At 45.8% G+C, this 19,122-nt stretch overlaps 1 protein-coding gene across 1 annotated transcript in view; it reads left to right on the top strand.

Moving 5' to 3' along the window:
• The window catches only part of LOC124777888 (cubilin-like), a 1,273,816-nt gene that overhangs the window by 1,136,021 nt on the left and 118,673 nt on the right, over positions 1-19,122 (top strand). Inside the window, exon 8 of the mRNA XM_047253433.1 lies at positions 9,746-9,977. Coding sequence (XP_047109389.1) covers positions 9,746-9,977 — 232 coding nt within the window. The remainder of the gene's footprint in view (positions 1-9,745; positions 9,978-19,122) is intronic.

Raw genomic sequence — 19,122 nt, 5'->3', positions numbered from 1 at the left:
AAATTACATGACATACACCACACTGCAACATGGAATACAACATAGGAATAGTCACAACATTATAATCCCATCACTTTCAGATTTCCCACTTCAATTAGTATTCATCCCAGTTCCACACGACACTGCCCCACCTCGTAACTTTTCTTTACTACTACGAATTCTGGACGATATATGCACGTCTTCCTGTGCAATGCAAGCCAAGTGGCGTTGCTGAATAGACGGCTGACTCACCTTGCTTCTCTCTCAGAGTATTATAGTTTGAATCAAGCGTCACACAGAAACATAACACGCAAAGGAATATTAAGAACGTATTCATCACACACGCGAGTTCTCATCTGATACCATGGACGAGTACTTCTCTTTATCCTTTGTCTCATACACAGATTGCGACTCACACAGTACTCACCACGTGGAAGTACTCGTCTCTAATTTCAAGTCCTGCACACGCCATTTCTTAAATATTTCCAACTTATAGTACACATGCTAGTAATTCAGCTTAACTTAAGCACTCGGAAGTATTTCAACTTATTGCTACACGTGGTTTCATTGTGACCATTGGTCACTTCCGAAGATTACTACGATCCCGTTAATATTACCTGCCTGACATTTAATTCTCCCCACAAAAGTTCCTGAAATAGAGAAATTATTATTCTAAACTACTCTCAAGTATTTCACATGCATACCATGTCTCCACTCTTTTGTCCTTACGGAGCACGCCTAAGACAGGTCTTACCAACACTAGATCCAGCGGCAGAGTGTTGAAACATGGCCGTTCTTCAGGTCATCTCGCACCTCTGTCGAGGTGGGGGAAGACCATGCTACCGTATTGGTCAGCCACATTTCAGGCGCTCAAAGCTCCAGTAAGTTTCATCTCTTTGGCTCCACCAAAGGTAGCCAAAGGATCGTCTCAAAGATGAACATATATTCACATTCACTATCTGCGGTTAGCAGACGACCATACATTCATTCATTTCACAGATCTCACCAAACTGGATGTAGGGATTTATTTTGTGGGAGTGCACATGTGATCAATTAAATAAATAAATTGTCATTTTTTCCCACACTGGTATCCGGCTTCGCTGTATTAATTGAAATTGAGTTATTTTTACAAAAAATATGTTGTACTGACAAGAATAACGAAGAATATTGTACCTATTTTCAATGTCGGGCGGTACTGTACCCTTTCAATTTGGTATAATTCTCTCAGTTGCTGCCGATACTATTTCTTTGAATTTAAGCCACATACACGTTTCTAGCATTTGTAGACTTAGAGAAAGCGTTTGACAATGTTGACTGAATACTCTCTTTCAAATTCTGAAGGTGCCAGAGGTAAAATACAGGGAGCGACAGGCTATTTACAATTTGTACAGAAATCAGATGGCAGTTATAAGAGTCGAGGGGTATGAAAGGGAAGCAGTGGTCGGGAAGGGAGTGAGATAGGGTTGTAGCCTATCCCCGATGTTATTCAATCTATATATTGAGCAAGCAGTGAAGGAAACAAAAGAAAAATTCGGAGTAGGTATTAATATCCACGGAGAAGTAATAAAAACTTTGAGGTTTGCCGATGAAATTGTAATTCTGTCAGAGACAGCAAAGGACTTGGAAGAGCAGTTGAACGGAATGGATAGTGTTTTGAAAGGAGGACATAAGATGAACATCAACAAAAGCAAAACGAGGCTAATGGAATGTAGTCGGGTGATGCTGAGGGAATTAGATTAGGAAATGAGACACTTAAAATAGTAAAGGAGTTTTGCTATTTGGGGAGCAAAATAACTATTGATGGTCGAAGTAGAGAGGATATAAAATGTAGACTGGCAATGGCAAGGAAAGCGTTTCTGAAGAAGAGAAATTTGTTAACATCGAATATAGATTTAAGTGTCAGGAAGTCATTTCTGAAAGTATTTGTATGGAGTGTGGCCATGTATGGAAGTGAAACATGGACGATAAATAGTTTGGACGAGAAGAGAATAGAAGCTTTCGAAATGTCGTGCTACAGAAGAATGCTGAAGATTAGATGGGTAGATCACATAACTAATGAGGAGGTATTGAATAGGATTGGGGAGAAGAGGAGTTTGTGGCACAACTTGACTAGAAGAAGGGATCGGTTGGTAGGACATGTTCTGAGGCATCAAGCGATCACCAATTTAGTACTGGAGGGCAGCGTGGAGGGTAAAAATCGTAGAGGGAGACCAAGAAATGAATACACTAAGCAGATTCAGAAGGATGTAGGCTGCAGTAGGTACTGGGAGATGAAGAAGCTTGCACAGGATAGAGTAGCATGGAGAGCTGCATCAAACCAGTCTCAGGACTGAAGACCACAACAACAACAACAATGGTCTACACTTATATTATTAATTTGGAAGGAGTGGAGATTATCTCTCATGAAGGCGTCAAGAGAATTTTTATCTGCTGTTTTGAATAGGTATATTTTTCGCTTATTTTTCGAGGATTTGGGGATTACAATATTCAATCTCACTACGACAACCCTGTGTTCACTAATCCCTGTATTCGTTTTGATACTCGTTATTAACTCAATATTATTTGCTGCTATATGATAAAGTGTGTTTTCACAACCGTCTACTATTCGCGTGGGATCATGAACTAACTGCTCGAAATAATTGTCCATCGTCTACGTGTACTCTGTCTCTCCTGAAAGTTTGTAACCGCTGTGCTGAAACACGCTGTACATGTGCAGCCTTGCGGCATCCGAGGTTACGGATGTGTCTCATACCACTGCTCGTACTAGCTTCATGGTCCATGAGTGTCTTCCTCACTCGCCGCGCTTTGCGGCTCCCATAATCAGGCGCTTCCTATAACTATCATTGTTTAGAGTCGCGTTGTATTTTGACCGTTACAATTCATGGTTATTGATAACTAACTTATCTCTGCACACGAAAAGTATTGATAAAATATAGTACATGTTACTAATGGGATAACAATCCTTAACGAAATTCATATACCGCTTTTAAAATAAGGATAACTACAAATAATCATCTACATTTCTTAATAGTAACATAAAATATTTTCCATATTTAATCAAAAATAAATATGTTTCACGTCTGTTTAATATTGTATGTGTTACATGTTGCGCAGCTTCTCACAAAATTGCGAAAAATTTTTTCTGTCTAATGGCTAAGCAGAGAAAACGCAAGGTGTGTTTTTATTAAGAGCGTAAAGTGCATGTTTTAATGCATAATGCTTATTTGGGGAAACGTTGCTAGATGACAATTATCATAAAACTGTGGGAAACTTAGAACTTGACTACAATGCTTTCGCTGAATGGAACTTGGAATGGAACTTGTAACTCAAGATAATAAAAAATTAAAACAAAATTTTAAACCGCCTGTAGCAGAAAGACATGCCTGAAGAGAGGCGCAATTAGAAGCCGTGAAACGCTTGGGAAGAGAGAAGTCGGTGTCGGGTGCTAAAGTTGTGGCGGTGGCTGGCCTTGGCGCCAACGACACGGCGCCACTGGGAGCTAGCCGCCGCCACAATGGCGCCAATAAGCGGCGGAATTCCGGCCCTCCGGCCACGTAGCGGCGCGGGACAATGAGCCAGCGCCGCGCCAGTTCCGCAGCCACTGGCGCGCGCACACAAATTTATCGTGTTGCTGCACGTTCCAGCTCTCCACAAGCGCGCTCACAACTACCGGCGTCGCGACATTCTATTCCCATGACGTACAACTATCACACTATTTGACCTCGATACTATCCGTTTCTCAATCTACATAAATGCCTTCCAAAATTGCAATATCAAAAAATTAGTACCTATAACTGAAATTATCCCTCTATTACGAGGGTCGTTCAGTAAGTAATGGGACACAGTTTTAGAATTAAAACAAATGAGCCCATTAAAAGCGCCTATAACATAGTTACAAATTTATAGGAAAAGATATTTTTATATAAAAGTGTAAGTACTGACTAACAATAAAAGACAGAGGCAGTACTTACATGTCACATATAAAATACCTAACAGGCCAGAAGGGCTTTAGTGAAGCGCTTTCACGCTTTCCTTTTTTAAATATTTTGTGACTAAAGCCCTTCTGGCCAGTAGGGTATTTTATATGTGACATATAGGTACTGCCTCTGTCTTTTATTGTTAGTCAGTACTTACACTTTTATGTAAAAACGTCTTTTCCTATAAATTTGTAACTATGTTATAGGCCCATTTTATTATTTTGATTCTGATGAAGGCACTCTTAGAAGTGTTGAAACCTGGTCAATAAGATTTAAACAATTGTGACCGAGGGCTCATTTGTTTCAATTCTGATTTATAAACGGTCACTGAACCAAGCAACCATGCTTAAAACTTTTGACACATTTTTTTCTCTGCCAATTTCTGTTGCAACAATGCAGATTTTACTGTGGTACATCGTGGAAGATTTCCGTCTCAGGAAGGAAAGGATGGAAGGAAGTTTGGTTCTAACGTCCCGTGGACATCGAAGTCATTAGAGATGAAACACAAGCTCGAATTGTGTGAAGGATCGGGAAGGAACTTGGCCGCGCTCTTTCAAAGAAACCATTACGGCATCTGCCAGGAGCGATTTAGGGAAATCATGGCCAGACATGGGTTTGAACTGTCCTCCCAAATGCGAGTCCAGAGCGTTAACCACTGCGCCACTTCGCTAGGTCCCGCTTCGGCTGCTATAGTTTCATGAAGTTCCGATAGGTGGCGATGCTGTACGTAACTTTCAAAATGGCGTATGCGACGGAAGTGCGTTCCAAGCAGAGAGCTGTCATTGAGTTGCTTATGGCGGAAAACCAGAGCATCACAAATATTCAAAGGCACCTGCAGAATGTCTACGGAGACCTGGTAGTGAACAAAGGCACGTTGAGTCGTTGGGCGAGGCAGCTGTCATCATCGCAGCCTGTCTGATCTGCGCGCCGGCTGGCCGCACACCGCTGTAACTCCTACCATGTTGGAACGCGTGGACAATCTCATTCGAGGTGATCGATGGATCAAATTCAAACTTTTCCATGATTAAACAAGGCCTCACACAAGTCTGAGCACCCGAAAGGAGCACATTAGACTTCGTTGAACTGTTTCTCCTCATTCAGCCTACAACCCGGATCTCCCACCTTCAGACGTGCTCTGACGTCTAACAGTAGAGTGGTACCGAGTGGGCATATAGGCCCTCCCAGTACGGTAGCGTAAGGCCGTCGCACTGAACGGAGACTACACTGTTTTGTAGCCAAAAGAGTGGCGAATAATATAGTATATTATAGTCTACTGGAATCCTAAAGAAAATTGAATAAAATCAACCTGTTCGAAAAAAAAGGTTGTATTACTTGTTTAACTCCACTCTTATTTAGAACATGGTAGCACACAAATGATTTGAACTGGAGAACTCTAAATGATATCTGAAGCCGAAAATTCAATGTTATGGGCTGTCTTTATGTACTGTTATCAGTAATCAGTGAGCGTATCGTATGATCTAAGAGGGTTTTAATTGTCGCCCCTGCCCCAACCTATCCTCCTCCTGGTATTCTCACATCTCTCGTGATTGGTGTGTGGATCTACAAAGTATGACCAGTGGTTGTTGAAGGACCATGGTGAAAACGTTGTTGACCAACCATGTTTGAAAAGAGTTCAGTGGATTGCATGTCAGACAAACGGTCAGGCCTGATATGCAGTGGTACTCATCGGCTTTTGAAAAAGGTTGCATATTCTTTGTTATATGTAATAGCATACTGACCTGATTAAACAAAAAAAAAAAAAGAGGCAGGAAACTGGGCTCTTAAGCCAATGATGGGGCTGTTGCTCAGATTACCCTTAAAATTTTGGAATAAAGACCACATCTTGCATCCATTACTGTTCAGTCCCATCACACTTTGTCCTATTGCATTTAACAATGCAACAAAACCAGTGCGCACGACCTCACCTCCTCATACTAGAACTTTAATTCGCATCGTATGTGACTAAAGTTTTGGGTGTCTAGGGGGGCCACATAGCGTAAGGCTCGCTATAATTTACGCCCAACAGAAAACTAATAAATTCATCAAATCTCGGAACAATGATGCTTGTCGACGAGGTGAAGTGCCGAGATTTTTTCTGAAGTAAACAGTTTTCCAAAATTCACCCAATTTACTGTCTCCCAAGACTGAATACTATGCATAAAGTCGCACATGTGGTCTGAATGGATATCAATTAATGCACAAATATTCAATTCTCTATCATATTGCCTTTTTACAACAAATATTCAATATCCAAACGTCAAACTTCGAAATCCAGCACTGTCGGCATAAAATCAAAGTTGCCATGAACTCGAACGATTCAAAGTCCGGCTGTAGCCAGAATTTTTCAACTACCGTGGAAGTCCTACACCGTACCAGAATATCGCAGGTTCGAATCCTGCCTCGGGCATGGATGTGTGTGATGTCCTTAGATTAGTTAGGTTTAAGTAGTTCTACGTTCTAGGGGACTGATGACCTTAGATGTTAAGTCCCATAGTGCTCAGAGACATCTGGACCTTTTTTTTGTACCATAATACCTCCTACACCGTAGCTGTTACATCAGTCATTTCTGAAGCTGTCTCATTTAAACGTATTGCACTTCGCGACAATCATTCGAAGAGGACCGTCCACGACCCCGTCCAGGAAAAGGCTGCCCCATCATGTGCTCCCGTTGGTTTTTTAGAGCCCAGGCGACTGTTTTTCCCAGCCCTTTAAAGTTTTCAGTTTACACATTAAAGATACATATCAGACGATGTGTCTTCCCAGCGTGCATACGATGTGTGCTCTTAAATCCTCTGCCATTAACACTCTTCCCACAATCTTTAAACACTAAATTTATTGGTAACGGGATAAGTATTCACGCAAAGAGAGCTTGCTTGAAATTAGTATCAAGTTATTACATTTTCACATGCTTAGACATGAGTAACTTTTAGGCAGTGTATATTAACAGGATCGGTGCGCATATCTCCTATCAAGCTACAGTGCAACTTGTACTTGTTCCTATGACTGGTGATTTTAATCAACTGTTATAAGGCCGCATTTAGTCGGCACGCTCACAAAGGGACCGATCGCGTGTTTCCAGTGCAGTCGGCCACCTTCCGCACTTCAAATTTGACAGGAATTTCTATTGGGACATCACTTTGCACAGATATGTGTTGGTTTCTGTCGTCCTGCCACTTTACGGTTCGCATTGTGATACCTGTCCGCCATGACACGTGGCCTTCTCTTTACAGGCAGGTGAATAACGGTAGACTCTGACCGTGATCTCAAATTCTATATAGACGTACAGGTTGTTCGTTGTTACAGTGTTGTCTCGTGTCTAACTGCAGCATTTGCAGGATGATTATAATTAAATTTTCTCTAATTGAGCCTTTGTAGACAGAAGACTATGTTATAGAAATGATGATCTGACTGTGCGCTGCAGGATTTGCGTTATTACTAATGTTAGTGTTGCGAGCTGCCGTCAGGTGCCGGCACTCATATGGCGACACAGGCATCAGTGCGCGTTGCAGCGGCAGACGGTCGCCTGGGTCTGGACAAGGTGAGCAGGGCCTTACTCGTAAAACTGTTTCATCAGGACAACAGCAGCAGTGCAGCCGCGCTTAGCGAGTACTGATGCATTAAAGGAATATGGAGAGATCCTCTTTCCGCACCGGGGTTGAAGAACATGATTCGGGAGTTCCAATTAACTGGCGATTTGTGAATTACTTCTGGGGGGAGGCCGACGGCTAATTGCGCTGCAAATTGTTGAAGAAGTTACTGTTGACATAGCTGAGAATGCTGGACGCAATGTGCGATCTTCAAGCAGTGCACGAGCTGTGTCACGACAGCTGATAGGGACCGATGATCTCAGCAGTTCGGTCCAATAGAAACTTACCACAAATTTCCAATTTCCACGACAGCTGAACGTGCCATGGACCACCGTTCGAAAAGTGCTGCGAACAATAGTTGTGAAATGGTATCTCCAACGCGGTTACAGGTTGTCGTGGATTCAAACGGCTTTCACACGGAGCAACGTTTGTAACCTGGAACATAAACACCGTACAAATTTACACCTGCCATGTGTAAAATATTTTTTTCAGTGGGTTATTCATTATTTATCTTCCGCACGTCCTTGAAAATGTTTGCACAAAATTTCTTTGTCCTACGGTCAGTCGCTTTTCATGGGGCCCTCTAAAGTAGAGGAAGTTTTAATTACAACCATCCTGTACATCACTGCAATCCATTACCAGCGTTTGGCTGTTCAGGTAGGGCGTACTCACAGATCAGTCACTAACGCTGATAGATATTGTATGTATGTTTTGCTGTTTGTGACATCCTCCGAATTTGGATCTGTCTGGCCCTTTCAAATGGTTCAAATGGCTCTGAGCACTATGGGACTCAACTGCTGAGGTCATAAGTCCCCTAGGACTTAGAACTACTTAAACCTAACTAACCTAAGCACATCACACACATCCATGCCCGAGGCAGGATTCGAACCTGCGACCGTAGCGGTCGCGCGGTTCCAGACTGTAGCGCCTAGAACCGCTTGGCCACATCGGCCGGCCTGGCCCTTTCATTTGGTCTGCTGGAATTTTCTCAAACGTCAGTATATTTTGCTCATCCAAACGTCTAACGAATAAAAATGGACCATACAAAGCACATGTCGAGCTAGTCATAGACTTCACACTTTCACACTCATGAACGGATTTTCTGTTTGGATGTATTGTTCCAGAAATAAATTAAAAATAGTTTCCAATCCCTGGTTCCAACCAAGGTTTTCAGGAGGCTTCGCTTGGTTGTAAGAAAACAACCGACAAAGGAAAACCCTTCCCAAATAGTCCCAATTGCGACGTGCATCTTCCCATACCAGTTTTACGGTATCTGTGTCGCATCTCGAACAGCCCGGTCATTGCTTTATGTTAGAGAATGAAATGTACTTAAAAAGAAAAAAGATGACGAATAAGAGGAAACGTCAACGTGTCCGTCTGACTCTGTTCCAAGACTGTAGGACTGTCATACCCGCCGGCCGTTGTGGCCCAGCGGTTCTAGGCGTTTCAGTCCGGAACCGCGCTGCTGCTACGGTCGCAGGTTCGAATCCTGCCTCGGGCATGGATGTGTGTGATGTCCTTAGGTTAGTTAGGTTTAAGTAGTTCTAAGTCTAGGGGACTGATGACCTCAGATGTTAAGTCCCATAGTGCTTAGAGCCATTTGAACCTTTTTTTTTTTTTTTTGACTGTCATACTACGTAATAATCCCCTTCACGTAACGCCAGGGATCTGAGTTATAGTTGATTGTTGATAATACGTAACTACTTAGGGATGGCCTAATAGAGGAGTGCATGCAGCATGAGGACATCGCGCGTCCAGAGCAACCAGCTTGCTTCCTGGATTTACAACATCTCATACCTGTTCAGTCGGATCCAAGTCGAAGGATATCAGTCAAAAGGTCACTACCATCGACTTTCGTTCACCTTCATAGAGCATTTGCCCAATAATGGGTGACATTCCCGAATCGGGAATGGGGATCATTGTACGCTGTGTATTGTTATAGGGGGTCACATCTCATATTGACGTTCTGTATGTTAGCGGCGGAAGCACGCCACCCGTAGCCAACTGCTGGTTTTGTAGTATACCTCTCTCATCTACATTACTGTGTCACGTCCTAATACTCGTATTTTACCAGTGCACATATTATTGTATTGCGAAGACTTCTAAACTTATTTCCACAAGTGTGTGTTAGAAACAATAGTGTCATATGGTGTGTGAAGCGTCGGAATTGTACATTGGTAATGGTGGTATTTTCTGTTACAGACTTTATCGTGAAGAACGACGGGGAGCACATACGCGGCTCCGAGTGCGACCAGCAGATCCTGAGCAAGAAAGAGTCGACGGGTTACGTGTTCAGCCCCAACTACCCGTTCCCCTACGTGCCCAAGATCGTGTGCAGGTACTTCGTGTACGGCATGCAGGACGCCCAGCACCTGGAGCGCGTGCGCCTCGAGTTCGAGATGTTCGACGTCCCCAAGCGAGAGCGAGGAGGAGAGTGAGTACCCGCGCTGGCGTCTGGCATGTTAAAGAGACAGGCTGTGTGGCGGAAACATCGACACAGTGCGGCAAGCACACTCAGTTGCGGCCTGACTTCTGTCAACAATTTTCGGGCAAGTTAGAGAATTTATCACTGAAATACTGTAGACATGTACGGCCTGTGAACAATTCAGTTCTACCCTAAATTCAATGAAACTGACATTGACAAAATGGATCATGCGATCTATTTGAAATACACTTTTCCTTTCAATGTTTTGAATGAATTTAGTATTTATAATAACAGTTAACTAATTTCAATTCCGATGAGTTATCATCAGAACTAAAAATCCAGTAGCTTGTTACCTAAGTAGTGCGTGAATTCTTCATCAAAGGCTCACTACGGTATCTTAAAATTAAGTTTATGTATGTAACAAATCCAGTCATGACATTTGTAAATATGAGAGTGCCATCCGAAATTTGCAGTCTTCGTCTCTTACAGCTGCAATCTGATTTATGTACAAGTTTTACAAAACTTCGGCCGGCCGGAGTGGCCGAGCGGTTCTAGGCCCTACAATCTGAAACCGCGCGCCCGTTACGGTCACAGGTTCGAATCCTGCCTCGGGCATGGATCTGTGTGATGTCCTTTGGTTAGTTAGGTTTAAGTAGTTCTGTTCTAGGGGACTGATGACCTCAGAAGTTAAGTCCCATAGTACTAAGAGCCATTTGAACCATTACGAAACTTCGTAGAACAATGCAATGCACAACAGTGGATATTTAATTCTGTTGTGAATTTCTTCGTGTGTCATTACGTTCCACGTTTACACTTACGAGGATGGCCATAATGTTCGTACTGTCTCCATGAAAGAGGAAGTTTTTGTTGATGTTGAGGTCTTCAGTCCGAAGATTGATTTGATACAAATAGTCTATCCTGTGGAAGCCTCTTCATGTCCCAAAGAATAGAGACCACATATACAATTCGGCCGTGGACTGTCAATGGTCCCTTCAGTGCGGATGCACAATAAGCTCGAACTCTTACAGGAATCGGCGAGATGCCGCGATTAATGAGGATAGTGAGCAAGGGGCACTACATCCATAACGTTTGGATAAGTTGAGAATTTGGGTCTGATCGGAGGCGTGCTAGGGTAGCCCGTGCAGGTACGATGACCACGGTGTCCGGATGGCGCACCGATCGGCGCATGTGTCTAGTAAGCAGATGTGGATTCGAAACCCAGTCTGGCAGAAATTTTCAACTTTTTTCATTGATTTAAATCAGTGCCCACTGGCAGCTAATGTCCTTAACTCCACTATGTCTCGATTCATAGTGGCTGCAGGATCAAAATCTTTTGTCTTCAGGTCAGAGCTTACCTACATCTGAGTCGTGGTACATATAAGCTGCAGCATCACCTTCATTCGGAAACTTCTTGATGTCCCCTTATATTTATCAGTCACTATCCCATGCATGCTAACAGGACTGTTGTGATAATACCTACTGGAAATGCTTACGCACTATGTTCATCTGTCTATGACTTTCTTCAGGAAGCTGCTCACGAAACTAATTGATATGTTATCTAGTTTTTGTTTCCATAGGATTTGTAGGCCCTTAAAGTCAGAGAAGGTCCCATGCATACTGTGCACGAATAAAGCCACGCCACGCTGCTTGTACGAAGCCATGACTCTCCTATATCCCAGAAATAACGTCGTTTGTGTGACATGCGGACATGTCCGAAAGAACAGACACCTCCCATATAGACATGCATGCACAGTGAAGACTAATATGGTAATTTAGTGTAGAGCATTCTTCGGCTGACCTCGTGCGGGAGTTCGCGTGATACGATGAGCAGACAGGAATTTGCATTGAGGATGCAGACGTGCTTGGGTTGTTCGCGCAGTTACGTCTAACTTGCGAGCCAAGGTGGCGTAGACGGTTAAGGCTTCATTCCGCCTTTAGCCGCGGAGCAGCTCGGACTTGTTTACGTCCACCGGCTGCGAACGTTCGCGGAAGAAGCGGTGTTTACACCGTCGTCACTCGCGTGTGTTACTGTTTGAATCGAACGCAATGGCACACAATTTCCGAAAAACCACGATACAGTTCACGTTCTGTAACGAGTGTGCACGACCGAAGGCGTTCGAAATCGAACGTTTCTTGAGGGACGAAGTGCATCTTAATTACACGGAGATTATTGGAATTCATTTATCGATCGTGAGCAGCACTCTTTACGTAAAGATGATTGACGACGCAGCATGCGATAGGATCATTGGAGCCGCCAAACGAGGATTCCAGTTCCGACACTCCGATGGTCATATTGGCGAAGTATTAGTCGCTCATTCGGGCCTGGGCGTGCGTACGATTCGAGTATTCGAGCTGCCTCTCGAGGTACCAGAAACCTTGGTCACTGAATCGCTCCAGCCATATGGCAGAGTTATCAGTCATACGGCCGAACGTTGGGCAAGTTTTAGCACGTATCCAGTGCTCAATGGTGTCCGACAGGTGCGAATTGCGCTTGCGAAACATGTGCCATCGTACATCAACATCGGCGGCTGTCGAGGTATTGTCATCTATGATGGACAGCCCCGGACATGCTCCGGGTGTGGTGGTGAAGGACATCTTCGATCTGCGTGTATGCAGAGGAGACTCGTGCAACTCCCCAGCGGAGACCTCCAGAATCCGACTACACCAACGTCACTGCCGATGACTTACGTGGCGGCGCTTCGCGCGGAGGTGACGCCGAGGTCGGAGCGCACTATCGAACCGACGCCGCAGTTGATTGAGGCGCCTTCGGACCCTACTGAAGAAGGAATGGCTCCCACCAACCTCCAATCCCAGACATTACAGGTGGTGCAGAAAGAGGATGACAGCATCACAACAGGCACGGAAGCTGAAGTGGAACGGCCCCAGGGCTTTGTGGCGGCGGCGAGAGCGCAGGTGATGCAAGATTCGCCAACACCAGAGGCCGAGGTTAGGGCCCGCAAACAACGCTCGCCAAAGCGCCGCAAGAAGCGCGGACTAAACTCTGCGGAGACGCTCCCTTCTCTTCTTGGGAGCCCAGATGAGTCTAACACTATGGAACTGTCTGACTTGGAACAACAAGCTTCGGATGTCGCAGACCATATGAATTCGGACAGTGAAAAGATGTCATGTCGCTCAGAAGACGCATCCGCTCAGGGGCCTGCTACCCCTTCTGCGGTGAAAGAACAACAGATGTCACACATCAATGCCGCACAGGAAAATTTGGAGCACCCCAATAACATCAGCTGGTATGAGCAGGACGACGAAATCACCGATGCGGACCATTCTACTGGTGGGGACTCGCATCCGTCCGCATCTCAAGAAACCTAATGCCGCAGGGACACGTCCGTCGGGCAACCCTCTGCGGATGTGCGAAGGGACTATCGATACGGTGAAACTTTGTCATTTTAACATCATGTGGAGATGACAGCTACTCGACCCCAGGCATACAGAATAGGGACAGTGAATGTAAATACCATTAGATCGCCCGTGAAACAGCAGTTGTTTAGGGACATGATATACGCGTCGGATGTGGATATACTGATGGTGCAGGAAATTTACATTCCTGAGTTCCAGGAAGTCCATGGATACATCTCCTACACCTCGCCGCACTCGAAAAACGACAGTGGAACGGCGATATTGGTTCGGGACGGGATTCCGGTTCGCGACCTGGCTTATCTACCTTCGGCACGAGGACTGGCGATAACTGTTAATGGAATTCGCATTCTCAATGTTTATGCCCCTTCCGGCACAGACAACAGACGGGCGCGTGCTAGATATTATTCGGAAGAGATTGTGCCCTTATTTACCGGCAGACTCGATCATTTCATTATAGGTGATGACTTCAATTGTGTTTTAGCGCAAAAAGACCAGACTCCATATTACAATACCTGTCGTGAATTGCATGTGCTATGCCGGGATCTGGAGTTAAGCGACACCTGGGACATGATTCATAGGAAGCGTGAGGGATATACTTTTTATACCAGTCACTCGGCGAGCAGACTCGATCGAATATATGTTTCGGTTGGCCTACAGGATAAGGTGGTCGACGCGGAACGATGGCCTGCGGCATTTACTGATCATCTGGCTTACATTTGTACCATATCACTCCCTAGGCAAAGTGTGTGGGGAAGCCGCGGGACATGGAAGCTCAATTCGTCACTTTTGGCCGACCCCGAATGTCGTCAGAGAGTCGAGGCTGTATGGACCACATGTCAACGCCGTCTACCAACATATACCTCCGTGCTTCAATGGTGGCTCAAGTGTACCAAGCCGGCAATGAGAAGAGCTCTCATACAGTATGGTCGGGATAAGGCGAGATGGCAGAGAGACACTCTTGATTATTATTACACCATGCTTCGTGAGCTGTCCTTCCAGGTGCCGTCTGCAGAACATCATGCGGAAGTTCATCGTGTCAAGGCACAAATCCTATCGATCACGCGACGACGACTGGGTGGCATCGCAATACGGGCAAGATGTCTGGACACCATCACTGGGGAACGTACCTCGACGCACCATGTGTCGCGGGAACATAAACGTTACCGCCGGGCATTGGTAACAGTGCTCCACGGTTTAGATGGCCGTCAACTGACAACACAACAGGACATTGCAAACGAATTTTTAGAGCATTTCCGCCACCTCTGTGCTTGTACACCGACGGACCATCTGGTGGGGGAAGAGATACTGCAACATCTGCAAACGACACTGACAGAGACGGATAAGGCAGCGCTTATGGAGCCACTCACAGAAGACGATATAAAGGTGGCACTCACAAAAGGAGCGGCCCATAAATCACCAGGGCCAGATGGGATTACGCTAGAGTTTTATCGAGAATTCGTGGACATGGTGATTCCACAGTTGGTGTCGATGTACAATGAGACGATGCGTCCGGACATGCGCCTACCGTCGGATTTTGTGACGGGCTTTCTTCTTCCCATCCCGAAGATGGCGGGGAGTCGCAGTGTTAATCAATATCGGCCTCTCACTATGCTAAACACTGACTATAAATCTTTGCACGACTACTAGCGTCTCGTCTCAAGCTGGCGATATCCAGGACAATATCCCCTGATCAGGCTTGCCTAGGGGTGCGAGGCAACATCTCCTCGGCGTTAAGTGAATACCGTGACGTTATCGCACTTGCGGAAACGTGTAAAATGCGAGCAGCGATGATATCTGTGGACTTCGATCGTGCGTTCGACAGGATAAACCATGACTTCTTGGTGTCAGTCATGAGCCGAATGGCGATTCCTCCTGTTTTCATTTCCATCGTTATGAGGCTAATACGAGGGGCTACATCGAAGGTGATTGTAAACGGTCGGGAAGCGGGCTCGATTCCTATTAACAGCTCAGTCCGACAAGGGTGCCCACTCTCCATGATGCTGTTTGCGATAGCGCTTGAGCCGCTAATGTGTGTCATGAGGCGCTCACTTACTGGGATAGCGCTTAATGAGAACTCTTTCGTTTGTCGCGCATATGCGGACGACCTGATCCTTCTTGTCAGATCAGGACATGAAGTGCATCAGGCTGTTGAACATCTAGACTCTTACGGGACGGCGGCAGGCAGTGTCGTTAACATGACGAAATCCAAAATTATGCACATTGGACGAGGTCTGGAAGACGTACCGGGACCGTTTCAGACGGTGGAATCGCTGAGATGTCTGGGGATTACATTTACCCGTTCACTACGGCGGTCAGCGCCGGCGAGTTCTCGGCGGCTTCTGCAGAATGTTCGTCTGACGATACGCAACAACTCACTGAGAGCCTTTGACATGATCCAACGTGTGGCATACACCAACGTTCACATAGCGTCACGACTGCCCCATTTAGCGCAGATCCTACCAATACCGAAGGGTATCGCCGACCGCCTCATGGCTGCCTTTGGTTACTATGTTAGTACTAGGATGTTATTTAAGATCAAATATGATACGTCAACGCTACAGTTCCGGAACGGTGGCCTCAACCTCACCAACGTGCGAAACAAAGCTCTGGCGCTTTACATGCGAGCGATGATACGAAATTGGCAACAAAGAAAGCATACCATAACGTCAGCTCTGATAGAAGTACTTGTTCCGCCTTCGTACGAACCCCCTATTGCGGTGGGCAATATTTCGCCTTCTCTTGCACACATTGCCTCATTTCTTGTTGATTACAGTTATGTTCGTCTGAAAGTACCTTCGACGAGAATACCCACGACTCGGGAGATCTATAGATGCTTGATGGATCACCATGGCCGCAACATAATGGAATTTAAATACCCGTCGAGAACGTGGAACCACATTTGGTGTGCAGTGCATACTCCATTACTGTCAACAGCAGCGAGATCGATGTAGTATATTCTTATAAACCGTAAACTTGTGACCAGGAGTCGATTACATACAATTCATATGGTCGATTCTCCTCTTTGCACAAACTGTGGACTGTTAGCAACGGAAGAACATGGTTTAGTGTGTGGCGCAGCGAGGGACGTGTGGATGCTAACGCGTCGAATACTGGCCATCCTTCGGCGCACTAACTACACAGAAATCACATCGGATGTACTTTTTCTACCGGACAAGACCTTTTTTCCGAAACAAAAGACGTATGCGGTCAATTGGATCGCTGGACATGCGACGAAATATTTGTATTCGTACGATATTAAGTCCGTGATGGATTATTGGATGTATTTACAAGAACAACACGAGCTCATACGGAGTCATACGAAATACGGTACTTTTCCAATTTTTTAGGAAGTGTTTTTCACAATCCGCCCGACAGCTGGGGTGTCCCAGAACTGGGAAGACTCCTGCAGCAGAACGACTGGAGACAGTACTGCGCGGTTCAATTATATTGGCCTATAGCACACTGAGAAGAAAGCTGGCCCCTACCTGTTGGCGCCAGTTATGACTGCATTATGTTAACGTGAAAAAAAACAACACACACACACACACACACACACACACACACACACACACACACACACATAACGATGGTAAACACCGAAACCGCCTCAGATAAGGGTCCTTCGAATGGTCGACGCAGGAGAAATAAATACCACCCACACTGGCAGAAATGGTCAAGATTATACGGCTTTCTGCCAGGTTTATGATGCGACACCGCGTGCTGCAGGGATTGTGATGCAGATGATAACTTCATTTTCACTCCCGCCCGTGACTAGAACTGTCATTTGCTTTATTCCTGTTACAAAAAAAAAAGAAAAATAGAGGGTGGCCTTTGCGTTGATTTTATGGTTTCCAAATTGTTTTTGCTGTCTCGATACTTTTCTTATCCCTAGGACAGCACAATTGTACGAATAACGATTGTTTGTTTACCCTGCCTTCCTGTTCCCAAAAAAAAAAAAAAAAAAAAGGGGGGGGTCGCGTTGTTGGACCATAAAGCGGAGGAACCGCGTTTTTACTTTTATTTTATTTTATCAGAAAAAAAAGATGGACAGGAAAAAAAAGGCTTCTGACAAGTGCTCGGAAAACTCGTGTTTGAATCCAGGTTTTGGCATAAATTTTCATTTGTCGATGATGAATTCTCTCACTGTCCAAATGCGGCAGAGATCGGTATTTCTCCTTTCTGAACAAGAGTACGAAGTTGTTGCCCAACGGGGAATTGGACAACGCGACATTCAGACTTAAATTTGCCTAACTGTGTACAATGCCGTTCCTCTTTGATGTATCCAACTATGGAGACAGTGATATTATGCAATCACGGCTGTACTGCGGCTCTACGGAGACTATCCGAGCAAGGTTTAATTAAATTTCGCCACGGATACGAGATCCTCGTTCTCCCTCGCCGACAGCTGTGCAGCACAGACTGCGTTCGGCAGGGCAGCAGTGCGCACCGCGCTCGGCCGTCCACGCCGCTGCGCGCGCGGAGTGTTTTGTTTACTTCCTCGTCACAGCGCTTCTCAGTCGGACAAGCTCTAATGGCCAACTCTTACAGGAAAAACACTCTTAAGTTCACCTTCTCAAATGAATACGCACGACACAAAGCACTGGCCGTCGAACGCTTCCTACGCGAAGACGTGAAGATCCCCCGTGACGAACTCATCGGCATACACCTATCGATCATTAGCAGCGTCGTCTATGTTAAGATGACTTCCGACGCTGCCTGCAACGAGATTATTCAAAGGACGCGACATGGACTAAAATTTCGGCACTCCGACGGAAACGTCGGGCCTGTGGATGTCGACCATGCAGGACTTGGCCTTCGGACGATCCGTGTATTCGAACTGCCTTTCGAGGTGAATGAAGTCATCGTGGCGCTAAGCCCGTTCGGAAAAGTCCAGAGCCACGTAGCCGAGACAAGGGCACAGTTTACGACGTATCCGTCGTTTAATGGTGTGAGACAAGTCCGAATCGATCTCAAACGGCACGTTCCATCGTACATTTCTATCGGCGGCTGCCGTGCGGTGGTCATTTACGACGGACAACCTCGAACACGTTCCGGTTGTGGCAAAGAAGGCCACGTCCGTAATGAATGCCTGCAACGCAGCATCACACAACTAAGTCCCGACGATACGAACACCGACAGAACCACGACCACCCTTCCAGTCACCTATGCGGCGACACTGCACGTCCAGCCCTCACAAGACGCCGTTCATGAGCGTCTCTCTGGTCCGATACACCCGAAGACGTCCCAGCACCTTGACACCGGCGATGCCACCCTTGAACATGTCCAACAGCCGGACACACCCACGCTAGAAGATCACAAAGATACCAATGAGAGTGTTCTGGAGAATGACGACCGCATCACAGCACCCGCGGCTTTTGTAGCGGAACGACGTGAATCTCTTCCTTCCTCAGACACCGAAACTCATTGCCGAAGGCAGAAGTCGCCCAAACGACGAAAAAAACGCTGCAAGACATCAGAATCGACCATTGAGCCCCCTCCGCAGGACGAAGAGATGCCACATCACTCCGACGGAGAACACGATAACACTTTCTCCTCTGCCACGGAGACGCGTCATCCACAAGACGGTGAACCGTCCAACAGAGATCGTGCGCAAGCCTCGCGCCCAGAAGCCATAGAACATAGCACGCCTGTTGTCACCGACGCAATTTAGCCGACTCGGCCAGCGCTGCCACCTCTCGCCGATGTCAAACCTGTCGGACACTTTTCATGGGCGGATGACACGGATTTCCCACGTCCATCTGATGCGGGAATGAAATCT

This window comes from Schistocerca piceifrons, chromosome 2 (assembly GCF_021461385.2).
Source record: "Schistocerca piceifrons isolate TAMUIC-IGC-003096 chromosome 2, iqSchPice1.1, whole genome shotgun sequence".
Taxonomy (NCBI): Eukaryota; Metazoa; Arthropoda; class Insecta; order Orthoptera; family Acrididae; genus Schistocerca; species Schistocerca piceifrons.
Note: the sequence above shows the minus strand (reverse complement) of the source record. Positions and strands in the feature narration are given on the sequence as shown.